Source organism: Saccopteryx bilineata, chromosome 12 (assembly GCF_036850765.1).
Source record: "Saccopteryx bilineata isolate mSacBil1 chromosome 12, mSacBil1_pri_phased_curated, whole genome shotgun sequence".
NCBI lineage: Eukaryota > Metazoa > Chordata > Mammalia > Chiroptera > Emballonuridae > Saccopteryx > Saccopteryx bilineata.
In genome coordinates this window covers 58,913,672-58,941,278 of record NC_089501.1, presented here as the reverse complement: position 1 = coordinate 58,941,278, position 27,607 = coordinate 58,913,672, and the positions used below count along the sequence as shown (strand labels likewise).

Genomic DNA, 27,607 nt, shown 5'->3' with positions numbered 1-27,607 from the left:
ATGACATCTTCCAATGTATCATTTATAACATCTAACACTTTTATAAACAGCATTTATTGTACAGAGTACTGAGAAGAGGAAATATTTACAGCCATTCATGTTCATTAATACATCTGTTCTGCAATACTGAAGGCGGAATGTGTCTGGCACAAAAATAAGCCCTAGGAGTTACAAATTAGAAAAACAACACTTTTAAAAAACATTTTTTTCTTTTCTGGTAGAAATATAAAAACTGGTTTATGGGGAAGAAAGCAAACAAATCAAAAAGTCCAGTCAATTGTAGAGGTGGCTCTAACACTCAAGTTTTGTCCCTCAGACCAACCTGTCAGCAGCACTACGTGGTTAAAATCTGGGTAAACAGGCGGCACTGTGCGGCCACTGCAATGACACCGGCTGCATGTGGGTACCACCCACAGGGCCCGGGGCCGCTGACACCACCACCACTTAAATGTACCAAAACTGGTTTGTTTTCAAGAACAAGCAGGTGAGGAGGGCAACAGGGCAGGACAGTCATTACGTCGTCTTTCTGAAGCCCTTGAGAATAGGGTAGATGTTTTCAAAGGCTTCGTAAATTTCCGCTCTGACTTTAGCACCTAGAAGACAAGTGGAGTAGTGATGAGAGTCTGAAATGGCATTTTCTAACCCATTAGGAGGTAAAATTATGACTAGCCTGACCTGTGGTGGAAGAGTGGATAAAGCATGCACTTGGAATGCTGAGGTTGCTCTGGCTGGCTGGCTCAGTGGTAGAGCGTTGGCCCAGCAGGTGAAGGTGGGTTTGATTCCCAGTCAGGGCACACAGGAGAAGCGACCATCTGTTTCTCCACCCCCCTCCTTCTCTCTCTCTCTCTCTCTCTCTCCTTCTCCTGCAGCCAAGGCTCAATTGGTTTGAGTGCATCGACCCTGGGCGCTGAGGGTGGCTCAGTGGAGCCTCCGCCTTAGGCACTAAAAATAGCTTGGTTGCAAGCATGGCCCCAGATGTGCAGAGCATCAGCCCCTCAGCCCCAGATGAGGAGGCTGCTGGTCAGGGTGCATGCAGGAGTCTGTCTATTTCCCCTCTTTTCACTTGGAAAAGAATAAGGAAAAAAACACAAAACAAACCGGGTGGAATGCTGGAGTCGCAAGTTTGAAACCCCAGGTTTGCCCAGTCAAGGCACATACAAGAAGCAACTACTATGAGTTGATGCTTTCCACTGCTTCCCACTCCTCCCTCCACCATTTCCTCTTGCTAGAATCAATACAAAAAGTCTTAAAAATATTTAAAAATAAAAAAATTACAAATTTCAACAAAACCACTAACAGTTCTCTCCACTGCAGTTAGACTAGCACACTCGGGCACTGAAAGATTACTGACAGGATCCTGGTCACAATCCTGCTTCTGTTTGTTTTTATTTTTATTACTATTTTTGTGTCAGAGACAGATAATGACAGGAAGGGAGAGAGAGGAGAAGCATCAATTCCTCACTGCAGCACCTTAGTTGTTCATTGATTGCTTTCTCATATGTGCCTTGACTGGGGGGCCACAGCAGACTGAGGGAACCCTGTTCAAACCAGATGAGCCCACGCTCCAGCCAGCAACCTTGGGGTTTCGAACCTGGGTCCTCCACGTCCCAGTCTGATGCTCCGTCCACTGCGCTACCGCCCGGTAAGGCTCCTTTTTCTGTTTTTTTTTTTTTTTTTTTGTATTTTTCTGAAGCTGGAAACGGGGAGAGACAGTCAGACAGACTCCCGCATGCGCCCGACCGGGATCCACCCGGCACGCCCACCAGGGACGCTCTGCCCACCAGGGGGCGATGCTCTGCCCCTCCGGGGCGTCGCTCTGCCGCGACCAGAGCCACTCTAGCGCCTGGGGCAGAGGCCAAGGAGCCATCCCCAGCGCCCGGGCCATCTTTGCTCCAATGGAGCCTTGGCTGCGGGAGGGGAAGAGAGAGACAGAGAGGGAGGAGGGGGCGGGGTGGAGAAGCAAATGGGCGCTTCTCCTATGTGCCCTGGCCGGGAATCGAACCCGGGTTCCCCGCACGCCAGGCCGACGCTCTACCGCTGAGCCAACCGGCCAGGGCTCCTTTTTCTGTTTTTAAAGCGATATTTTCTTAAAAGGGCTTTTTTGTTTTTTCCAAAGAGACACACAGAGAAAGAAACAGGAAGGAGAGAGATGAGAAGCATCAACTCGTAGTTGTGGCACTTTTTTTTTTTTTTTCCTGAAGCTGGAAACGGGGAGAGACAGTCAGACAGACTCCCGCATGCGCCCGACTGGGATCCACCCGGCACGCCCACCACGGGCAATGCTCTACCCACCAGGGGGCGATGCTCTACCCACCAGGGGGCGATGCTCTGCCCCTCCGGGGTGTCGCTCTGCCGAGACCAGAGCCACTCTAGCGCCTGGGGCAGAGGCCAAGGAGCCATCCCCAGCGCCCGGGCCATCTTTGCTCCAATGGAGCCTTGGCTGCGGGAGGGGAAGAGAGAGACAGAGAGGAAGGAGGGGGTGGGGGGTGGAGAGGCAAATGGGCGCTTCTCCTGTGTGCCCTGGCCGGGAATCGAACCCGGGTCCCCCGCACGCCAGGCCGACACTCTACCGCTGAGCCAACCGGCCAGGGCCTGTTGTGGCACTTTATTGATTGCTTCTCTTACGTTCCTTGATGAAGGGAGGGGGGGGTCCAGTCCAGCCAGTGACCCTGACTCACATCAGGGAGGTTGGCCTTCAAACCAACAACCTTTGGGCTCAAGCCTGTGAACATGGGGTCATGTCAATGATCCCATGCTCAAGCCAGCAACCTCGAGCTCAAGCTGGTCAAGGCAGCAACCTCAGGGTTTTGAACCTGGGTCCTCTGTGTCCGAAGTCAACACTCTATCCACTGTGCAACCCCTTAGGTCAGGCTTAAAAGGGCTTTTTCAATGACAAAAGGAATGCCCCAGGACTCACCTACCTCTCTGCTGGTCCCTGCACCAGATCATGGCCGCAGGCGCAATGGCAATGGCTTGTACCAAGAGCCTCCAAATCTCCCTTTGTTGTCCCAAAACTATACTGCTGATAAGTGGTAAGTCTGTAGGGACAATGTCCCACTTAAAACACCAGATTTTACCCAATGTGATGCTCACCTTCTCCCGTCCCCCCAGAGATCAAGCCTGGGCTGAAGGACTAGCAAGAGTGGTCCAGCTTCCCCCTCTCACTCCCAACAGGGGTTAAATTCTCGCCAGTAGGTTTGGGTGGAAGGGAAAGAAAAACTTCTCTGCACGTTGTTACCACCTGTCCCACTCCAGCAATTCCTTCTCAGCTTCTCAGCACTGAGACCATGCCGTTCTCGAAACATTCAAACCTTCAGACACTATTTCCTGTTACAACTTACCTGTTAATACAACTTTTCCAGAAACAAAAATAAGGAGAACAATTCTGGGTTTGATCATTCTGTAGATTAAACCAGGAAATAACTCTGGCTCATAACTAGAAGGAAAATGGCAAAAACAATTTATAAATTAAAACTTGCCCACACTTTTAGAGAACACGAAGACCTGTTTAAGTGAAAATATGGAAAAACAGCCAACTCTATGGAGGCAAAGCCCAGCCCCTCCAGGAGCATCAAAGGAGAGGGGACGGAAGGCCAGTGAGGACAACCGATAACTGGCATGTGAAGACCAGATAGCCCTATTTCTCAGAAATCTGGGTTTTCTATCATAACAAGAGCTCTCCATTGTTTTCAAGTCTCCCTGGGCCTGACCTAGTAGCATTTGTTCCTCAGATCTGACAGCAACATTTTGCCTTTTAATCATTCCCATCTTGTGTCTTTAGCTTTAAATCGGCTCCAGCTGATGATGCTGGTCAGACCGTCAAAGTGATGGGAGAGCGGAACTCTCCCTGCTCTGCTGTCTGACCAAATGCTGTACTTGTGTGTCTTACTCTAATCCTAGCAGTCTCACTGCATTGCTCCAGAGACTAAAAACAGGATGAGTGTGGCCTAGTGGACAGTTCAGGAAGATCTCTCTGAGGAGGGGATGCTTGGATGGGCACGTGACATGCGACTGGGAGTTTTCTAGGGAAAGTGAAATGACCATGACAGGCACAGGGGTGGGTGTGCAAAGGCCCTGGTGCCCTGAAGGGCATGGAGAGCCTGAGGGCTGCTGTGAGCAGGGGGTGGGGGTGGGGGGTGGGGGGGGCAGCGGCGGGGGGTATGTGCCTGGTGGTCTCAACAGGAAGAAGCAGGGAGACTAAACAGAGAGGATATTCATGTCACTCAACCGTATCCTCTGCTAGAGGATCCGGTAATGCCGAGTAGACCAAAGATCCAAACACCTGGGGGGAAACTGATGCATGAGGTTGTGGGTTTAATTCCGCATCTGAAATTATTCACTGAGCAGTCTAACAATGGGACATACAGAGGAGAATCCATTTCATACAGCCGAGGGGGTTCCCACAGCACCACGTGCAGTGGAAGGACGGCGGTGAGAACCAGACGCAGCAGCACAGCCAGCGTGAGCAACCTCCAGCAAACAGAGCGGGGCTGCAGGACTGGTTCTCACCAGCCCCCATGCTGCAGGTGCTCTCCCAGGAACCTCTGAGAGACTGCTGCCTCAGGCAACCCCAACACCTTCAGACTTACCTACTGAACTGCTGGTGGGTCAACACGAGGCCCTCCAACCTGATGGGGAACTTCACGTCACAGCTCCCCACCATGTTCTGGATCTTGAAGTCCAAGAACTTGGCTGGGAAACCCAACTTCTGCACAACTCGGGCGTACTTTCTCGCTGCTAGTCGGGACTGCTCTTCACTAGGAAAAAGGAAAAGTGAGTTATTTATACTCAAAACCAGCTAAAATAGTTAGATGAATGACTTAAAAAATTAAATGACTGGCCATCCCCTTTCCAATAAAAGAAAAGATTAGCAGACACAAACCGTTTCACTAGCCATTCTGCACCCTTGGCAGGAAAGCAGGCCTACAAAATGATCACCTTTCCCATTCACAGAACTACTGACGGCTCCAGAGTTCATAGGTATTAGACATATGATCTTCATCATTACCACTGCTCTCGTATTCTAGTCCACAGATTCCTCCTGAGATGTAAACTAACAATCTTCAATGTGACAGGAAAATACTGATGAAATTTGTACCTGAAGAAAACACACTCATTCTATCCTATTTGATGTCCCATTTCTACAATGCAAATAAAACTATGACTTAGATGTCTGACTGCCTCTCCGTTTCCAGCTTCAGAAAAATGAAAGAAAAAAAAACAAAAAAAACTGACTTAGAATGCAAAGCTTATGTAGAACATGCAGAATGAGAGAAATTTTACCATCACAAACAAAAGACTTTCAAGCGCAGGGTCAAAAACGACAAAAATTAATCATAAACATTGTTTTTTTTTCTTAAAAAGATAATATATTTTTTAGGGTTTCTTAACTTGATTATTTTAAATAACCACCAAAATAGACACATGCTGTTCAGTCTGAGAAAGTGCTCGGGACAGAAAGACGAGAGTCTGCATGAGACATCTACAGTGAAGGGGACAGGGCGGAGCACCACTGACACCTGTGCCTGCTGCTCTGTCCCGAGGGAGACAAGCAGGTGAGACTCCTAAATGAAGCGTGACGTGGAGCCAAGGGCCGGCCGTGTCCTGCCTGTTGGAAACACTGATACTAGAGCCAGAATCCCCACAGATTGAATGGCTTCCCTTCATTCAGACAACTTCAAAGTTCAGAATAAGCAAATGTGCCCACAGCCCCTTCTATGTGTTAATGCTCACAGGCACTTTAACCACCTTTTGTGTGAACAGTTTAGCTTACTTCATTGTTCCCCCCCCCTTCACTCCACCCCCCACCCCCACACCTCTTACCAAGTCTGTGGGCGGTTAGACCACTCAAGGCCCCCAAACACTGACTTCCACAGAGGGGCTCACTGTGCACAGAAGCAGATTACAGGCAGCAGCGTTTTACACAAAGGTGCACGACTCAGGCAGAGGACACCAGTCACCACGAGGACAGAGGCACTTGTGACCTCATGTCACACTGTCACAGCCAAGGCCGTCTGTGGCTCTCTCATGATTCTTAACCAAAATGTCTTTTCCCTCGGGGATGAACTGTTAGGTATATGATGGATCTTTCTTAATAGTTTTGATGTTATCAATACATTTTTTTAAATGTATTTATTTTTTTAAGACTTTATTTATTCATTTTAGAAAGGAGAGAAGGAGGGGGGGGAGAGAGAGAGAGAGAAGAGGGGAGGAGCAGGAAGCATCAACTCCCATGTGCCTTGACCAGGTAATCCCAGGGTTTTGAACCGGCGACCTCAGCATTCCAGTTTTTTTTTTCCCCCCCAGCATTCCAGTTTTGATGTTACATTTTATTAAATAAACATAAAACACAACTGACTCTTATGGAAGTAAGCAATGATAATGTAGGTACAAGACTCACGCCTACCTAAGAAAATGAAATTCTGCTAACAATTAGAACCAACCATTTTAACAAGAAAACTGTTAACATTGTATTAAACTGTTCCCCCCCTCCTAGAACACAGGGGATAAGACGGGAGGAGGGCAAGGGCTTCGCCTACCTCTTGGCGCCTGTGCATACCATCTTCCCAGAACTGAAGATCAGTGCCGTGGTCCGGGGCTCCCTTATTCTCATGATCACAGCCGCAAACCGCTGCAATGTCAGAGCAGAGGTGAAGGATTTAGGAGAACGAGACGACAGCTACGAAGAGCCAGTGCACAGCCGCCATGGCACCGGCCACGTGTTCCCACACCGGACACCCTTCCACCCCCACTACCGGCAGACAAGCTCTCCCACAGGGAGCAGAACTGGGACAGCTAAGCTGGGCCACGATCTGTGTACTCTTTCCTACATTCCTACAACACAAGTAGTATTTGCAATTTTTTTTCTTTAATTACATCCTTAATAAATGCCAGTGCCTCTGTTTCTACTTTATATTTGCTGCTTCCCATGACTAGCTTTTTATCTATTTATTTTTTGAGTGAGAAAGGCAGGGGGTGAGAGAGAGAGACAGGGCCATCGAGCTGCTCCTGTATGTGCCCTGACTGGGGAATTGAACCAGCAACCTCCATGCTCCAGACCACACTCCAAGCAACCAAGCTAGAGACAGAGAGAGGAAGGGAGAGAGAGGGAGGGGAAGGGGAGCACTCACTCGTTGTTCCACTCAGTCTGGCATTCTTTGGTTGCTTCCGTGTGTGCCCTGACTGGGATTCAAACCTGCAACCTTGTTTCAGAACAACACTCTTCACCAACTGAGCTAACGAGCCACGGTATGACTAGCTTCTGTAACTATTAATATAAATTTTCTGTTTGAAAAACCTTCACCTCCAGAGGGAAGTAATAAATCTGATTATAAGCATATTAATATGTACTGAGGTGACCTCTTAGTTTCAACAGGCCTTTAAAAAACAGCATTAATGTATGTTACCATGGAACAAACTTTCTGACCTAGGGACCTTTAAAAGTAAATTCCCGTATCATAGTTTGAAATAAATTAAAATTGCTCTGACCTTGGGATTATATTCAGCATTTCGGGCACGAAGTGCAATGGTCTTTAGGTCAAGTTTACAACCAAGATTCACTGTGGATACAATATTTCTGCAGAAAAATTGAAAAGAAAACATGATTTATTCATTTAACTTTTACAGAATGAAGTGTTAGATGATTATCTACAAACTAGATTGTTTCCCTAGAACTAATATAATTTCATAAAATTCCTTTATTTTACCAAATTTTTTTTTTTGGTATTTTTGTATTTTTCTGAAGCTAGGAACAGGGAGGCAGTAAGACAGACTCCCGCATGAGCCTGACTGGGATCCACCTGGCACGCCCACCAAGGGGCGATGCTCTGCCCATCCGGGGCGTCGCTCTGCTGCGACCAGAGCCACTCCACTCCAGCACCTGAGGCAGAGCCCACAGAGCCATCCTCAGCGCCCGGGCCATCTTTGCTCCAATGGAGCCTTGGCTGCAGGAGGGGAAGAGAGAGACAGAGAGGAAGGAGGGGGCGGGAGGGGTGGAGAAGCAGATGGGCGGAGAAGCAGATGGGCGCTTCTCCTGTGTGCCCTGGCCGGGAATCGAACCTGGGATTTCTGCACCCCAGGCCTATGCTCTACCACTAAGCCAACTGGCCAGGGTCTATTTTACCAATTTTTAATTACAATTTTAAACACTCGTTGACAGTTATTAAGTGTTTAACAAGTACCACATACCATGCTGTGTACTTTGAATAATGCACTGAGGGGTAACAGCTATTTCACAAGAAGATGCTGAGGCCACAGAGAGAACCTTCCCAGGACACACGGGGCTCCTCAGTGCAGGGTGGGGAGGGGAGCCGTCTACCCGGATTCCTAGCCTTTACCAACACCACAGCTCATCTCTGAGCTCTGAGACACGGCCACTCCTAACCCTAAAACCACGCTTTACAAAGAAAATAGGAAGGCATGACTTTCTCAATCCTCTTTTGAAAGAACAAGAACTCAGTATCTTGACCAAGGGAAAACCCTCAGTAAATCAAGAAAATCTGACTTTAATGTTTATTATGTAGGCCCAATGAATACACCCTTGTTTAGTATCTGTATATCATTTTATAACAACTTACAAAATAACTTACAAAAGATAGTATAATAACTTACAAAAGAAAGAATATATAATAAAAAACTGTACTGAAATTTTTATTTACTTTTTTTTTTAGATTTTATTTATTCATTTTTATTAGAGAGAGAGGGGAGAGAGGGGAGAGAGAGAGAGAGAACAAGGGGAGGAGCAGGAAGCATCAACTCCCATATGTGCCTTGACCAGGCAAGCCCAGGGTTTCGAACCGGCGACCTCAGCATTTCCAGGTCGACACTTTATCCACTGCGTCACCACAGGTCAGACCCTGTACTGAAAATTTTAATAAACACTTAAAGCCAACCTAAGTTTTTATTGTATTTTTTCCTGGTTTTGAAAGGACAGACTCGCGATGCACAATGCCTCCAAATAAAACTGTCTTGCACGGCCCAGACCATCACTGCCCCGTGAACAGGGAGTCCAGACCGCAAACACATCTCCAGTGGGTTCCAGTTCATTGCTGCTTACAGTTCTTTCTGTCAAAATGAAACACTTTTGAAAACTTGGTGACTCAGTCTGGCTGTCTTCTTTAGTACACAACTGTAAGGCACTGAGGACAATCAACTCAACGTTTCCATGTCAACATCACCTATTTCCTTCCAGTCAACTTCAACACACGCCTACCTGCCCTTGTCCACTTACAGACCAAATCAAGTAAATCTCGGTATGGCCTGACCAGGCGGTGGCGCAGTGGATAGAGGGTCGGACTGGGATGCCGAGGACCCGGGATCGAGACCCTGAGGTCGCCAGCTTGAGCCCGGGCTCATCTGGTTTGAACAAAGTTCACCAGCTTGAGCCCAAGGTCGCTGGCTCGAGCAAGGGGTCACTCAGTCTGCTGTAGCCCCCCAGTCAAGGCACATATGAGAAGCAATCAATGAACAACTGAGGTGCTGCAGTGAAGAATTGATGCTTCTCATCTCTCTCCCTTCCTGTCTGTCTGTCCCTGTCTGTCTCTCTGACTCTGTCTCTGTTCCCCCCAAAGAAATAGTAAATCTTGGTATAAATTTTGATATGTAATTATTAAATGTACACTTTAAAAAAAAATTTTCCTGAACTGCACATAACATAAAATTTAGCACCCTAACCAATTCTAGCTTTACACAGCTCAGTGTGCTCGATACATGAACACTGCTGTGTGGTCACTGTCACCACCACCACCACCACCACCCCTATGATGCTCCTATTCAACACTCCCCCAGTGTGACTGTACCATACTCGCCCACCAATCCAGATATATACAGGAACCACTTCATTTAGTTAAAAAATTCCATCTAGGACAAGAACAGCCATCCTCTTCTTGTACGAAAGACCCAGCTCTTCAAAGATTTCTGTGCAGTCCTCATAATTACCAATAAGAAAAACAAGGTCTACTATGAAGTACTGTATACTAATTCTATGCCTAAGTAACTAATCTTCCCAAAGTCCAAACATATCCCAAGGGACAGAAACTGCATCTTGCTTGGTTGAGCAAATCAACTATAAGGAAATGTCTATACTACCAACAAGGAAATACAAAGGGGGTGTATTGATCCAAGTGTATACAAGCTGCTACTGATTTCTAAAGGTTTGTGACAGCTCTTCACTGAGGGTGACTCACTAAGGCAGCTTTGCTTCCTTTCTCAGGTGAGAGACAAGCTGTGATCCCGGATCGCCTCAGTGCCACTCCCAAACCCACAGAGCCCTCTGAACACAAAGAGCAGCAGCACGGCTCCCAGGGACCCGCCAGGGCAGCACGAGGGCACGGTACTCACTGCAGCTGTGGCACGATCCCGGAACTCTCAGAGGCCGGCGTGGCAGGTGTGATGGGGGTCATGGGGGTCATGGGCGAAGGGTACAGGGGCGTGGTGCCCGGCAAGGGGGCCGTCGTGAGAGTCTGTGAATGGAAGAGCTGCGTCTGTCCTGAGGCCCCCTGAGTCGCCGGCTGGGACGCTGACTGCTGAACAGCGGCCGTCACTGTCGTCACTGCCACCTGCTGCTGCTGCTGCTGCTGCTGCTGCTGCTGCTGTTGCTGCTGCTGCTGTTGCTGTTGCTGCTGTTGCTGCTGCCGCTGCTGCTCCTCCAGGATGGACAGACTGTTGGTGTTCTGAATGGGCTGTGGAGTCAGCCCCGTGCCATACGGCATCATGGGACTGAAGATAGGGATTCCAGGGGTCATGGCGCCCTGCAGAAAGACAGGAGGAGGGTGGGTCAGGCTGCTTGATGAGAGAACAGGTGGGATATGTAAAGACACGCTTTCTGGTATAAATGGAGTTACTCAACACCAACAGAGAGAAGCCTGCTGTTCTTACACACATCAATTTCTCTGTTACTGGAACATAGTAGGTTAGAGGTCAGGATTTGGACCTGAATCCAGATGTGAAATCCAACTCTGCTACTTACTAGACGCAAGGACCTCAAGCAAACCTAGGGGATAATAATACCCTAAGGTCATTAGAAAGAATCAGGAAGATCACTGGAGGGACCACACATCCCTGTTTAAAACTTCATCCTACATACCATCTTGGTTGCACCCCATTTCCAGCTGGGATGGTAGTTTACGTGGTTGCCCTAGAGACCCGCTCACAGTGTCCACCATGATGACGGGCACACAGACAACACTGAAATGGTAGCAGTGACAATGATGGCTATGTGAATACTATTTTTTTTTCTAGGTGAGAGGAGGGGAGACAGCAAGGAAGACTCCTGCATGGACCCTGACTGGGTCTAACCGACAACCGGCCTAGGCCTGATGCTCGAGTACTGAGCTATATTTAGCACCTGAGGCCAGTGCACTCAGACCAACTGACCTATTCTCACCACTTGGGACCACGCTCAAACTAATCAAACTGCTGGCTGCATGGGAACTGGGAGAAAAGGGGGAGAGGAATGGGGAGAGAAGCAGATGGGCACCTCTCCTGTGTGCCCTGACCAGGAATTGAACCCGGGACATCCATATGCCGGGTTGACACTCTACCACTGAGCCACTGGCCAGGATATTTGAGTAATATTGAAAAAGTTGATCACTGTTCTCCAAAAAGTTCAAATCAAAATCTAATGCATTTATCAGAATTATATCAATTTACTTTTCTTCATTGCTTCTAAATGTTTCCAGATAATATAACATTCATTAATTTTCCTAAGTCTTACCTCAGCCCTTTGTGAAAGGGATAAGAGTCTCTTCTTCCCACATTAAACACAAGAAAAATGACACTAAGAACAGTTAAATGGCCCTGGCCGGTTGGCTCAGCGGTAGAGCGTCGGCCTAGCGTGCGGAGGACCCGGGTTCGATTCCCGGCCAGGGCACACAGGAGAAGCGCCCATTTGCTTCTCCACCCCTCCGCTGCACTTTCCTCTCTGTCTCTCTCTTCCCCTCCCGCAGCCAAGGCTCTATTGGAGCAAAGATGGCCCGGGCGCTGGGGATGGCTCTGTGGCCTCTGCCTCAGGCGCTAGAGTGGCTCTGGTCGCAACATGGCAACGCCCAGGATGGGCAGAGCATCGCCCCCTGGTGGGCAGAGCGTCGCCCCTGGTGGGCGTGCCGGGTGGATCCCGGTCGGGTGCATGCGGGAGTCTGTCTGACTGTCTCTCCCTGTTTCCAGCTTCAGAAAAATGAAAAAAAATAAATAAATAACAGTTAAATGACTTGCCCAAGAACACAGACCGCATAGGCAGATTAGCCAAGATCACAGCCACATTTTTTGACACCTAGTCCAATCTCCCCCTGACAACAGAATCCACAGCGAGCATGAAACCTGCAGAGCTTCTTACGGCTATGAACCTTTTAAAATCACACCTCAGCCTGACCAGATGGTGGCACAGTGGACAGGGTACAGACCTGGGATGCTGAGGATCCAGGTTAGAAACCCTGAGGTTGCTGCTTGAGTGCAGAGTTGCCGGCTTGAGGCTCAAGGTAGCTGGCTTGAGCAAGAGGTCACTGGCTCAGCTGGAGCCCCCTGGCCAATGAATGTATGAAAAGCAATCAATGAACAACTAAAAAGTACCACAACATGACCGATGCTTCTCCTATCTCTTCCTTCCTGTCTCTCTTGCTTAAAAAAAAGAAAAGAAGGCCCGGACGTCAGAGAAATGGCGCCGTGAGGAGCGTGACCGACAAATCTCCCCAAAATTTTAACAAGTTCATCAACCAGAGACAGAAAAATCTATCCTTGGCGCGCCCGGGAGTTCCACACACTGAAGGCGAAGGTAGGATTGACCGAAAAATTGACTAAATATATAATCAACCCTGAAAGAAATAAGTCGGACAAAGGAACACCCTGCCTTCCTCACTAACCTGAGCAGAGGCTGCTTTCACTTGGAACTGAGAGTCGGGGGAGCCAGGGGTGTGGAGGAAGCTAGGCTGCGGCACGGACGTTCGTTCAAGCTGAGGAAGGAGTGTGCCTGTGGTGAATCAGTCCACGCGAGCAAACACCCACGTGCCACGAGCAGCAGGTGCCAGTGGCACGCACGGGGGGTGGGGTGGGGTGGGGTGGGGTGGGGTGAGGTGGGGGGGCGCCTCACCCAGCCATTCAAGCTAACAATCAAGCGTCGGGGGAGGGGTGTGCAGGCAGCTTGCAGTCCTTTCTGGAGCAGATCAGCGGACCCAATCGCTGAAATTAGCTTAACCCACAGTCTGCTCACCTCCCAACTGACCTACGCAGCTCTAATTGACAAGATCTCTCTCAGTTCAGTGACCTAAGACAAGAGGCGTGATATTTTTTAGTGCCTCTTGCTAAAGGGGTGGGGGCAACTTCTGATTGGCAGAGCTTTCATACTCAGGGATATACGCTAAAAAGAGGGACTTGGCAGATGTTAAGACCTCCTGTACTGCAGGCAGCGACTAGGGCATCTTCTTCCCAGTTAAAACAGGTTACAAAATGCGGAAAGCCTGGGGAGAGTGGTCCCACAGAGTACTAGGCGTGCTGAACAGGCCTGGAGGCTCATAGAAAGTCACCTTGAAAGCAATTGGCTCCCAGCCCTGCCTGATTATGCTGGCAGCTCTGACTGCCAGAACCTTACCCAGGCCCTGCACTGAGTGGGGACAGAGTGGGGATTTGGCAGCTCTTTGAGCCTCTTACTCCCCAGGCAGAGGCAGCGGCAGCAGCAGCCTCATAGCTGGATCATCAGGCTGCTAATTCAGGAAGGGGAGACTAGGAGAGAGGCTCTGGGAAAACGGACTCTCTTATTGTCGGAGCCTGCAAACGCTAACAAGCCTTGACTACCAACGAGACTGAACCCTAATATATGACATTGCCATAGAATCCCATCAACTGCAAATCCCTACCTAAGCGTGCCACAGGGGCAGAGCCTGGGGTACAGAGTCACTGACCAGGAAGAGGGACAGGAAAGAAAAAGGAAGAAGTTAATCTCTCAAAATCAAGAAAAATCCACAGACTTTATAACTTGTTCCACTATTTTTTTGTTTCTTTCATCTTCTTGCCTTTATTATTATTATTTCCATTTCCTCCACCTTGGTCCTTTTATTCTCTGCGAGTCTTATTCTGTCCTCTTGAACTACACTACCCATAAGTGTTACATTTTATTTCTTTTCTTCTTCCTTACTCTCCATGAGGGTTACACTCCAAAACCCTTAACTCTCTCTCTCTCTCTCTCCCTCTTTTTTTTTCTTTTTTCTTCTTTCCCTTTCCCCCTTTTTCTTATTTCTCCCTCTCTATTAGTTTCTTCTTTTCTCCTTTTACTATTCCTCTCATTCAATCCTCAATCACGAACAAATTATTTAATTTGGGACTCAAGTATTTTTTGTGTGTGGCATTTTGGGTGCTTTTTACTTTGCTTTTTAACTCATTAGCATTCCTCCCAACCCAGGATCTCCATTCTATTTAGTTTTTGCTCCACTTAATACAATAATTATTTTTTCCCCCTTTTTCCTTCTTATCCCTCTCGTTATATCTCTTAGTCGACCATCACTTACAAGCAAATCATTTTATACTTGACCCAAATTTTTTCCTTTTTTGCCCCTTGAACACTTCCCCCCAACTCAGGCCCTCCATTATAGGCAGTTTTTGTTCCAGTTAGCATAATATAATTCACAGTTCATCACGATATTTTCCTAAGGAGGAGGGGAGAGGAGGGGAAGAGAAGAAAGAAAAGGGGGGGGGGAATAATAAATTATTGGGTTTTTTGTGTTTTTTTCCATTTTTTTTTACTTTTTATTCTTTATTAATTCTCATTAGTGCTATCAACAAGACCACCCTCAGATGCCATTAAGAAAAAGGAAATCGAATATCATGGATACAAAAGATAGAGAAGTAGTACAGATGGATGTGGAAAAATCTATGGAGAAAAAAATTAATATATTGGAAACCTTGGAGCTAAATGACAGAGAATTTAAAATAGAAATCTTAAAAATACTCAGAGATATACAAGAAAACACAGAAAGGCAATTTAGGGAGCTCAGAAAACAACTCAACGAACACAAAGAATATATTACCAAGGAAATTGAAACTATAAAAACAAATCAAACAGAGATGAAAAACTCAATTCATGAACTGAAAAACGAGGTAACAAGCTTAGCTAATAGAACAGGCCAGATAGAAGGTAGGATTAGTGACATAGAAGAAAAGCAACTTCAGGAACAACAGAGAGAAGAAGAGAGAGACTCAAAAATTAAAAAAAAATGAGAAAGCCCTACAGGAATTGTCTAACTCCATCAAAAAGAATAGCATAAGAATAATAGGTATATCAGAGGGAGAAAAGAGAGAAAATGGAATGGAGAATATATTCAAACAAATAATAGACGAGAACTTCCCAAGCCTGTGGAAAAGAACTAAAGCCTCAAATTCAAGAAGCAAACAGAACTCCGAGTTTTCTTAACCCCAACAAACCTACTCCAAGGCACATCATAATGAAATTGGCACAAACCAATGGCAAAGAAAAAATTCTCAAGGCAGCCAGGGAAAAGAAGAATACAACATATAAAGGAAGGCCTATTAGATTATCATCAGATTTCTCAGCAGAAACTCTACAAGCTAGAAGAGAGTGGACCCCAATATTTAAAGCCCTGAGAGGAACTTTCAGCCAAGAATACTATACCCATCAAAGCTATCCTTCAAATACGAAGGAGAAATAAAAACATTCACAAATATAGAAAAGATGAGGGAATTTATCATCAGAAAACCCCCACTCCAGGAAATACTAAAGGGGGTTTTCCAACCAGACTCAAAGAACAAAACAAAACAAAAACACAAGTAAAAGCTCCTCCAAGAACACAATAAAACCAAATTTAAACTGTGACAACAAAAGCAAAAAAAAAAAGGGGGGGGAGAGGACGGAGATTAACAGTAGCAAAGGACAATGAAGTGCAGAAACACTGATAAGATAGGGTACTACAATGAATATGGTAGGTACCCTTTTCATTACTTAATGGTAACCACCCTTGAAAAAACCACCACAGAAGCACATGACTTAAAAAAGGTAGCAAAAGAGGAAAGAAGTATGGAATACAAACAAACAAAAACAAATGATAGAAAAACAAAAGATAAGAATCAAGATACAAAACAAACAGAAAGCAATGTATAAAATGGCAATAGGGAACCCACAAGTGTCAATAATTACACTAAATGTAAATGGATTAAACTCACCAATAAAAAGACACAGAGTAGCAGAATGGATTAAAAAAGAAAATCTGCCTGAGCAGTCGGTGGTACAGTGGATTGAGCATTGGACTGGGATGCAGAAGGACCCAGGTTCGACACCCCAGGGTTGCCAGCTTGAGCGCAGGCTCATCTGGCTTTAGCAAAAAGCTCACTGGCATGGACCCAAGGTCACTGGCTCAAGCGGGGGTTACTCAGTCTGCTGAAGGCCCCACGATCATGGCACATATGAGAAAGCAATCAATGAACAACTATGGTGTCGCAAGGAAAAACTGATGATTGATGCTTCTCATCTCTCTCCGTTCCTGTCTGTCTGTCCCTATCTATCCCTTTCTCTGACTCTCTCTCTGTCCTTGTAAAAAAATTAAAAAAAAAATAATTAAAAAAAAAGAAGGCCCTGGCCGGTTGGCTCAGTGGTAAGAGGATCGGCCTGGCGTGCAGAAGTCCTGGGTTCGATTCCCGGCCAGGGCACATAGGAGAAGCGCCCATCTGCTTCTCCACCCCTCCCCCTCTCCTTCCTCTCTATCTCTCTCTTCCCCTCCCACAGCCGAGGCTCCATTGGAGCAAAGATGGCCCGGGCGCTGGGGATGGCTCCTTGGCCTCTGCCCCAGGCGCTGGAGTGGCTCTGGCAGCAACAGAGTGATGCCCCAGAGGGGCAGAGCATCGCCCCCTGGTGGGCGTGCCGGGTGGATCCCGGTTGGGCGCATGCGGGAGTCTGTCTGACTGTCTCCCCATTTCCAGCTTCAGGAAAATACAAAAAAAAAAAAAAAAAAAAAGAAAATCTAACTGTATGCTGCCTACAAGAAACACATCTAAGCAACAAGGATAAAAACAAATTCAAAGTGAAAGACTGGAAAACAATACTCCAAGCAAATAACATCCAAAAAAAACCAGGTGTAGCAATACTTATATATAATAATGCTGACTACAAGACAGAAAAAGTACTCAGAGACAAAAATGGTCATTTCATAATGATTAAGGGGACAATGAATCAAGAAGAAATAACAAACCTTAATACATATGCACCAAACCAAGGAGCACCAAAATATATAAGACAGCTACTTATTGACCTAAAAACAAAAACCAAAAAAATACAATCATACTTGGAGACCTCAATACACCGCTGATGGCTCTAGATCGGTCATCCAAACAGAGAATCAATAAAAATATATTGGCTTTAAACGAAACACTAGAGCACCTGGATATGATAGACATCTACAGGATACTTCATCCCAAAGCGACAGAGTATACATTTTTCTCTAGTGTACATGGAACATTCTCAAGAATTGACCATATGTTGGGCCACAAAATAAACACCAGCAAATTCAGAAAAACTGAAATTGTACCAAGCATATTTTCTGATCATAAAGCCTTGAAACTACAATTCAACTGCAGAGAAGAGGAAAAAAACCCCACAAAAATGTGGAAACTAAACAACATACTTTTAAAAAATGAGGTCAAAGAAGAAATAAGCGCAGAGATAAAAAGATATATACAGACAAATGAAAATGTCAATACAACAGATCAGAATCTCTGGGATGCAGCAAAAGCAGTAATAAGAGGGAAGTTCATATCACTTCAGGCCAATATGAACAAACGAGAGCCCAAGTGAACCACTTAACTTCACACCTAAAGGAACTAGAAAAAGAAGAACAAAGACAACCCAAAACCAGCCGAAGAAAGGAAATAATAAAAATCAGAGCAGAAATAAATAAAATAGAGAACAGAAAAACTATAGAAAAAATTAATAAAACAAGGAGCTGGTTCTTTGAAAAGATCAACAAAATTGACAAACCCTTGGCAAGACTCACCAAGGAAAAAAGAAAAAAGACTCATATAAACAAAATCCAAAATGAAAGAGGAGAAATCACCACAGACATCATAGATATACAAATTATTGTAGAATACTACGAAAAACTATATGCCACCAAATGCAACAATCTAGAAGAAATGGATAAATTCCTAGAACAATACAACCTTCCTAGACTGAGTCATGAAGAAGCAGAAAGCCTAAATAGACCAATTAGCAGGGAGGAAATAGAAAAAACTATTAAAAACCTCCTCAAAAATAAAAGTCCAGGCCCAGACAATTGTACTAGTGAATTCTATCAAACATTCAAAGAAGACTTGGTTCCTATTCTACTCAAAGTCTTCCAAAAAATTGAAGAAGAAGCAATACTTCCAAACACATTTTATGAGGCCAACATAACCCTCATACCGAAACCTGGCAAGGACAGCACAATAAAAGAAAACTACAGACCAATATCTCTAATGAATACAGATGCTAAAATACTAAACAAAGTACTGGCAAATCGAATACAACAACATATTAAAAAAATAATACATCATGATTAAGTGGGATTCATCCCAGAATCTCAAGGATGGTTCAACATACGCAAAAACGGTTAACGTAATACATCATATCAACAAAACAAAGAACAAAAACCACATGATCTTATCAATAGATGCAGAAAAGGCATTGGATAAAATACAGCACAATTTTATGTTTAAGACTCTCAACAAAATGGGTATAGAAGGAAAATATCTCAACATGATAAAGGCCATATATGATTAACCATCAGCCAACAACATATTAAATGGCATAAAACTGAGGCCTTTCCACCTTAAATCAGGAACAAGACAGGGTTGTCCACTCTATCCACTCTTATTTAATGTGGTGCTAGAAGTTCTGGCCAGAGCAATCAGACAAGACAAAGAAATAAAAGGCATCCATATCGGAAAAGAAGAAGTAAAGGTATCACTTTTTGATGATGATATGATCCTAAACATCGAAAACCCAAAGGACTCCACAAAAAGATTACTAGAAACAATAAACCAATACAGTAAGGTCGCAGGATACAAAATTAACATACAAAAGTCCATAGCCTTTCTATATGCCAACAATGAAATATTAGAAAACGAACTCAAAAAAATAATCCCCTTCACAATTGCAACAAAAAAAATACCTATGAATAAAAATAAAAAAGAATGTAAAGGACCTATATAACAAAAACTACAAAGCATTGTTAAAGGAAATAGAAAAAGATACAATGAGATGGAAAAATATTCCTTGTTCTTGGATAGGAAGAATAAATAAAATGGCCATATTACCCAAAGCAATTTATAAATTTAATGCAATTCCCATCAAAATTCCTATGACATTTTTTAAAGAAATGGAACAAAAAATCATCAGATTTATATGGAACTATAAAAAAACCCCGAATAGCCAAAGCAATCCTAAGGAAAAAGAATGAAGCTGGGGGTATTACAATATCTGACTTCAAACTATATTATAGGGCCACGACAATCAAAACAGCATGGTATTGGCAGAAAAATAGACACTCAGACCAATGGAAGAGAATAGAAAGTCCAGAAATAAAACCACATATATATGGTCAAATAATTTTCGATAAAGGGGCCAACAACACACAATGGAGAAAAGAAAGCCTCTTCAACAAATGGTGCTGGGAAAACTGGAAAGCCACATGCAAAAGAATGAAACTCAACTACAGCTTGTCCTCTTGTACTAAAATTAATTCAAAATGGATCAAAGACCTAAATATAAGACCTGAAACAATAAAGTACATAGACATAGGTACTCAACTCATGGACCTGGGTTTTAAAGAGCATTTTATGAATTTAACTCCAAAGGCAAGAGAAGTGAAGGCAAAGATAAATGAATGGGATTACATCAGACTAAAAAGTTTTTGCTCAGCAAGAGAAACTGACAACAAAATAAACTGACAGCCAACTAAATGGGAAATGATATTTTCAAACAACAGCTCAGATAAGGGCCTAATATTCAACATATACAAAGAACTCATAAAACTCAACAACAAACAAACAAATAATCCAATAAAAAAAATGGGAAGAGGACATGAACAGACACTTCTCCCAGGAAGAAGTACAAATGGCCAACAGATAAATGAAAAGATGCTCATCTTCATTAGCTTTTAGAGAAGTGCAAATCAAAATTGCAATGAGATACCACCTCACGCCTGTTAGATTAGCTATTATCAACAAGACAAGTAATAGCAAATGTTGGAGAGGCTGTGGAGAAAAAGGAACCCTCATTCACTGTTGGTGGGAATGTTAAGTAGTACAACCATTATGGAAGAAAGTATGGTGGTTCCTCAAAAAACTGAAAATAGAACTACCTTATGACCCAGCAATCCCTCTACTGGGTATATACCCCCAAAACTCAGAAACATTGATATGTAAAGACACATGGAGTCCTATGTTCATTGCAGCATTGTTCACAATGGCCAAGACATGGATACAACCAAAAAGCCCTTCAATAGAAGACTGGATAAAGAAGATGTGGCACATATACACTATGGAATACTACTAAGCCATAAGAAATGATGACATCGGATCATTTACAACAAAATGGTGGGATCTTGACAACATTATATGGAGTGAAATAAGTAAATCAAAAAAACCAAGAACTACATGATTCCATACATTGGTGGGACATAAAAATGAGACTAAGAGACATGGACAAGAGTGTGGTGGTTATGGGGGTGGGGGGGTGGGGGGGGTCGGGAGGGAAGAAGGGGCACAAATAAAACTAGATAGAGGGTGATGGAGGACAATCTGACTTTGGGTGATGGGTATGCAACATAATTGAATGACAAGATAACCTGGACATATTTTCTTTGAATATATGTACCCTGATTTATTGATGTCACTCCATTAACATTAATAAAAATTTATTTATAAAAAAAAAAGGAAAAAATTCACACCTGAAATTTCTGCATGGAGGGATCCAGTTTTCATTAGATTTTCAAGTAGGTGCAAGAACCCCCCACCAGAAAAGCCACACCCTTTACTGCTTCTGCCACTTTATTTGGCAAAAAGCATAAACTAAAAATGTAAAAGATATTTATGTCAAACTGTCTTGCCAGCGTGATGGCAGAAAGAACAGGAGAGGACACACTGTACACTGTGCCCCAGGACAGGCATGATTCCCCAGCATTGTCACTCACTTCTATAAAAATACTGGCTAGAAAACTGCCAGTTACATTAATTTAAAAAGACTAAGACTAAGGTTTTGAAAGGTCTGTCTTTCTTTATGCCATATATAAATATGAACTAAAAATGAATGACACACACACATATACAAACAAGAACTATGAGAAGAAACCCCTTACGACTCCACGAAGGCAAAAACTTCTTACACAGGACACAGAAGCACGAACCCTGAAGCCACACTACTACAGAGACCAGAAAAAAATGAAGAATGTCTATTCTCCAAAAGGCACCATCAGGAAAATTATAAAGTAAGCCACAGACGGGGAGACAACACCTGCAGGACCTATGTCTCCAGGAAGACATTTATCCAGAGCAGTAGTCCCCAGATCTGAACTTTCACTTCCTGTGGTTTCAGTTCTCCACAATCAACCATGGTCTGAAATTATTCAATGAAAAGTTTCAGAAATAAACAGTTCCTCACTTAAACTGTGCGCAGTTCTGAAAGGTGTGATGGAATCTCGCCTTACACTCCATCCCACAAAGGACGGGACTCATCCCTTTGCCCGGTGTTTCCAGGCCGTATGGGGGATATTTTGAGAGAAAGAGGCCACGATAATAAGTTTTCTTACAGCATTACTTTATAATCATTCTACTTTATGTTAGTTGTTGTTAATCTCATCCTGTGCCTCATGGACCGATTACGCTGTATCACAGGTTTGTGTGTACAGTGTATACACGGGGTTCAGTGCTATCTGTGGTTTCACCCACTGGGGTGTCTTGGACCATGTTCCTTATGGGAAGAGGCAACGACTAGACATACAGACCAACTACAATTCAATAAAAGATGAACAAATAAACCAATAAAAATGTGCGGAACATTTTGTAAAGAAGATATACAAATGGCTACTAAGCACTTGAAAAACTGCTTAACATGTTAAGTCATCAGAGAAATACAAATTAAAAACACAAACAGACCCTGGCCGGTTGGTTCAGCTGTAGAGCGTCGGCCCAGTGTGTGGAAGTCCTGGGTTTGATTCCTGGCCAGGGCACACAGGAGAAGCGACCATCTGCTTATCCACCCTTCCCCCTCTCCTTCCTCTCTGTCTCTCTCTTCTCCTCCTGCAGCCAAGGCTCCATTGGAGCAAAGTTGGCCTGGGTGCTGAGGATGGCTCCATGGCCTCCGTCTCAGGTGCTAGAATGGCTCTGGTTACAATGGAACAACAGCCCAGATGGGCAGAGCATTGCCTCCTGATGGGCATGCCAGGTGGATCCCGGTTGGGCGCATGCGGGAGTCTTTCACCTCCCTGCTTCACTTCAGAAAAATACAAACAAAACAAAACCACAAAGAAATACTACTCAGCAACCACTAGAACTGATAAGGTAAAAACTACCCAGTGTTGGTAAGGATTTGGAGCAAACAGAACTCTCATATGCTGCTGGCAGGGCTTTTGTATAAAGTTAAACAAACACCCTATGACCTGGCAACCCCATGCCTAAGTATGGTAATTTAACAAGAAGAAAAGAGCAAGGGATATACAGAGCTTGTACACAGTGTTTACAGCACCTTTTTTCATGAAAACATCCCTAATGGCAGCAAATGAAAAAGAATAAAATACGTGCTAAAATGAAGTACTACTTGGCAATAAGAAAGGATTTGCAATATACTGTATAAACATGTGCAAAGAAGACAAGACACAAAAAACTGATGATTCTATTTGAACGAAATCCTAGACTAGGCAAAACTACCTGTAACTCTGGATCGCAGGTGGGTAGTTAGTTCTCTGGAGTGGGAGAGTAACTACAAAGGCAGGAAGGCATTTTTTAGGTAATTAGAAAGTTCTATACCTTATATAGGGGTATATAATTATCAAAACATACACTTAAAATGGGTGTTTTTATTGTTTATAAATTATACTTCAGTAGAGGTTATTTAAAACTTTAGAAAATAGTTATTTGGAACCTTAAACATAACAGGGAAAAGACGAAACTAGAAAATAATTTGGTAAGAATCACTTTCAAAATCAAAGACCATATTATCACTTGGAACACCATTATAAATGTTTATCAAAAAGTCTTTACAGGCCCTGGCCGGTTGGCTCAGCGGTGGAGCGTTGGCCTGGCGTGCGGGGGACCAGGGTTCGATTCCCGGCCAGGGCACATAGGAGAAGCGCCCATTTGCTTCTCCACCCCCACCCCCTCCTTCCTCTCTGTCTCTCTCTTCCCCTCCCGCAGCCAAGGCTCCATTGGAGCAAAGATGGCCCGGGCGCTGGGGATGGCTCCTTGGCCTCGGCCCCAGGCGCTAGAGTGGCTCTGGTCGCGGCAGAGCGATGCCCCGGAGGGGCAGAGCATGGCCCCCTGGTGGGCAGAGCGTCCCTGGTGGGCGTGCCGGGTGGATCCCGGTCAGGCGCATGCGGGAGTCTGTCTGACTGTCTCTCCCCGTTTCCAGCTTCAGAAAAATACAAAAAAAAAAAAAGAAAAAAGAAAAACAGTCTTTACAGACAAGTACATATTTTAGCTTCCAAATGAATTCCCCAAATTACACACAATCATGCCTATTTAAAGCTTAAGTAGACCTTCTCAACAAAATACGGGAGGTTTAGCCCTGGCCCTCTGGTCAGTGGTAGAGCATTGGCCCAGCATGTGGATGTCTCAAGCTTGATTCTTAGGCGAAGCAACCATCTGCTTCTCTACTCTCTACACTTCCCTCTCCCTTCCCTCCTCCCTCCACATCCTGCAGCCATGGCTCAGTTAGAGCAAGTTGGCCCCAGGTGCTAAGGATGGCTCTACAGTAGGGGTCCCCAAACTACGGCCTGCGGGCCTCATGTGGCCCCCTGAGGCCATTTATCTGGCCCCTGCTGCACTTCCGGAAGGGACACCTCTTTCATTGGTGGTCAGTGAGAGGAGCATAGTTCCCATTGAAATACTGGTCAGTTTGTTGATTTAAACAAACTTGTTCTTTATTTTAAATATTGTATTTGTTCCTGTTTTGTTTTTTTACTTTAAAATAAGATATGTGCAGTGTGCATAGGGATTTGTTCATAGTTTTTTTTATAGTCCGGCGTCCAACGGTCTGAGGGACAGTGAACTGGCCCCCTGTGTAAAAAGTTTGGGGACCCCTGCTCTACAGCCTCACCTCAAGATGCTAAAATAGCTTGGTTGTCATGCAACAGGGCAACCCATAGGGGGCTTGACCCGTGGATCCTGGTTGGGGTGCATGCATGAGTTTGTCTTTCTGCCTCCGTGCCTCTCACTTAATAAAAAAGAAAAAAAAGGGAGGCTTAAAAAACAAACAAATCAATTTTCTACAATAGATGCTCTGTTACCTGAGGGGACGCCAGGCCCTGAGCGTAGGGTGGCAGGCTGTTGTTCTGATCCATGACGATCCCTTTCTTCTGGGCAAATCAACAGCCTCTGCACTGGAGCCGCCTCAGCACCCAGTCTTCTCTGGGCGCATCCCCAGCACAACTTCTTAGCAACTTCCTCAGCTCCCTGGGTTATCTTCACATCAGGAAAATGATGCTGCTCTGAAAGTCTGAAGTTTAATGTGAGAATACAGATAAGCTATACACTCTTATAAACCAGAGTCATGGTCACACACACACATGGAAAAGCGAAGCTATTATGGAATACACTTCCTTTATCTATAATGCTGACATCTTATTCTTTCCACGTTTCCTGTGGCTGCATGAAAAATCGCCAACAGGCCTGACCTGTGGTGGCGCAGTGGATAAAGCGTCGACCTGGAAATGCTGAGGTCGCCAGTTCGAAACCCTGGGCTTGCCTGGTCAAGGCACATATGGGAGTTGATGCTTCCAACTTCTGTCTCTCCTCTCTCTCTCCCTCTGTCTCTCCCTCTCCTCTCTAAAATAAATAAATAAATAAAAATTAAAAAAAAAATCGCCAACAGGAAAAAATTGTTTTGTTATATGCTTAATTAAAAAAAAATTTAATTTGTTGATTTCAGTAAGCCAGGAGGGGGGGGGGAAGAAAGAAAAAGAGAAGAGAGACAAGAATATCAATCTTTTCCTGTATGTGCCCTGACTGGGGATCGAACCAGCAACCTCTGCACTTTGGGACAATGCTCCAACCAACTGAGCTATCCAGTCAGAGTGCTATGCTTAATTTAAATACTCATACTGTTCAAAATTAAGGTATCATAACCAGCGCTGAAAACTTCTGAGGCCCTGGCAGGTTGGTTCAGTGCATAGAGCATGCCCAGTCTGCCGGCACACAGGAGAAGCAACTATTTGCTTCCTTTCCTTTCTCTCTCTCCTTTCTCTCTCTTTCCCTCTCGCAGCCAGTGGCTCAAGTGGCTTGAGTGTCGGCCCCGTCACTGAGGGTAGCTCAGCTGGTCAGAGCATTGGCCCCAGATGAGAGCTGCCCAGTGTAGTCTATCTCCCCGCCTCTCATTTAAAAAAATAAATAAATAAAATAAAGAACAAAAACAAAACTTTTGGGGAAAAACACCCTGAGAAAATAAATTCCTAAGCAAACTTCATTTTAAATAGAAATATTTATTATACACTACATATTATACCAACTTCAGGTTCTTAAATTTTCTAACCAGTTTTACACTTTCAAAGTCTTGGGCATTAAATTCAATAGAGATTTAATTGGATCCAATACACTTCAGTGTGATCATTGACTGAGCTACTACTTCTATTACACTGTGATAGACGCTGTGCAGACACCGTGTTTTTATGTACAAACTTGACCTCCTTAGAGAACACAAACACAAAGTGTGCCTGTATCTGGCTTTTCCTAAATTACTGTTTCTTTCTGGCCTAAACACTTGAAGTAACTTTTAGATAAAAAGAACCAGTGGCTCTGCTCAAAGATCTTGTGTTCCCTTCAGTCCGATGGGTCGTGTTGCTGAGGGAGCCGACTGAATCAGGTAGGGTCAGTGAGAAACACATCCCACACAGCACCTAGTTGTCACACAGGGTGACCGTGTGCCGTTACCATTAGATTTCAGTGTAAACGTATCACCTACCGGGACGTTCTCACTGCCCAGCAGGTCTCTGTTACAAATTAAAGTCACAAACCACACGCGCTCCCAGCATGTGCTGCTGCAGCGCCAACACCGATATTTCCTGCGTGAACCAAGAGTCCGACCATCACTTTGAGGACGAAGGGACACAAGGACTATATCTCCTAGCACTCGCTTCTGAAAGGCCAAAAATGAAAACGAGCGCCCTGGTTCAGAAAGTGTCCGAGACACGCGAAAAGTTACTTAGAACCACAGAAGTGCTGCCAGTACAAAAACGAAGAGGAGGGACGGCAGCAGGACGGGAAGACCAGGCCCCGGGCGCGCGGCCCGCCCCGTCCAGCCCCCCGGCCGGGCCGGCTGCCAGCCGCACGGAGCCGGGCGGGTGCGGCCGGTACGGCGGGCAGCGGCGGCTCTCGCTCGCGAGGCACGTTCCCGCGCGGCCTGCGCGCCCACCCGGTCCTCCCGCCCGGCATCGCCGCAGGGGTCGCCTCCACACCCCTCAGACAGGAGAAAATGCTACAGCGGCTGTTACCTGGAGACACCGCCGACAACAATACCCACCCGCGAAAACCAAGTCAAACGGCAGGCGACCCAGGCAACCGCCACGGCGACCCTTCCTGACCCCTTTTGAATGCCTGGCGCGCGTTTATAACGTCACTTCCGCCAGTGCTACGCTTGGCTTCAGCGAGCGGTCCACGCCCAGCGCGGCCAGGGAAAAGATGGGCATCCGTTACTTCCGGCCTCTCGGTGGATAACTAGTTTACTAGCGTGCTGGGCGGGGCAGCTACCTGGGCAGACTGTTTACTGATTGGTCGTTGCTGGAAGTTGCAAGATGTTAACTTCCAAGCTGACCAGTAGGACCTCAATTTTTTCGTTCGTTAAAAAAAAATTTTTTTAAACTATAAAATATAATATTCATATAAGGAAGTGAATACACACGTACAGAGAACAAGTGGTCTTAAATCAAGCAGCCGAGTCCGGCCCTCCCTGATCGCCGTGTCCTAAGTTCTGTAGTGCGCATGCGGACACGAGACCCACCCCAGCGGACGCCGGTCAGTGTTCCTCGCTGTGACAAGTCCCTGAGTTTATGGGCAATCGCTCATTTCCTGTTTGGGGCTATTGGGAAGAATGCTCCGTGAACATTCTTGCACAAGCCGTACGGTGACGTGCACACCTGGGAGCTGAGCTGGGGGGCCTCAGGTTTGCACCTCCTCAACCATGTCAATTCCCTTTCCAAACACGCCTGCGCCCGCGTACACTCCGATGGACGATTCGACTCTCAGTGTCCTCACACTGTTGCAGATCATTTTACCGGGTCGGGCTTTACAATGTTTTTGTCCATCAAGACAGAACTGGCATGCTTTCTTGAAGAAGAAAGCCGTGACCCCCCCGTCAACTTTCCCGCATCTGGGCCCGGCGGCGACGCGGCCCTCCGGGAGCGGGAACCCGTGCGCCCCGGGCCCCGGAGGT

The 27,607-nt window shown here is 45.3% G+C and overlaps 1 protein-coding gene across 2 annotated transcripts; it reads right to left on the bottom strand.

Moving 5' to 3' along the window:
- Positions 1-18: 18 nt before the first annotated feature.
- Positions 19-26,804, bottom strand: TBP (TATA-box binding protein). 2 transcript variants are annotated; one of them, XM_066247901.1, is made up of 8 exons: positions 26,699-26,804; positions 24,471-24,679; positions 10,339-10,748; positions 7,489-7,576; positions 6,540-6,631; positions 4,590-4,757; positions 3,342-3,436; positions 19-593 (listed from the first exon to the last, which is right to left on the bottom strand). In XM_066247901.1, the coding sequence occupies exons 2-8, from the start codon at positions 24,522-24,524 to the stop codon at positions 514-516; spliced, it is 987 nt and encodes a 328-aa protein (XP_066103998.1). In that variant the 5' UTR covers positions 24,525-24,679; positions 26,699-26,804; the 3' UTR covers positions 19-513. The 2 variants fall into 2 exon arrangements, with proteins under 2 accessions (XP_066103998.1, XP_066103999.1); XM_066247902.1 differs by having other exon boundaries at positions 26,670-26,773.
- Positions 26,805-27,607: the final 803 nt, after the last annotated feature.

What these genes read in the sequence shown, in the direction of transcription:
- TBP (XM_066247901.1), bottom strand. Translation starts at nt 24,524, where the DNA reads ATGGATCAGAACAACAGCCTGCCACCCTACGCTCAGGGCCTGGCGTCC. An exon ending in AGGGCCTGGCGTCCCCTCAG is followed by an intron (nt 10,749 to 24,470) that starts GTAACAGAGCAT and finishes GTCTTTCTGCAG; the next exon opens with GGCGCCATGACCCCTGGAAT. An exon ending in ATGCTGAATATAATCCCAAG is followed by an intron (nt 6,632 to 7,488) that starts GTCAGAGCAATT and finishes CTGACATTGCAG; the next exon opens with CGGTTTGCGGCTGTGATCAT.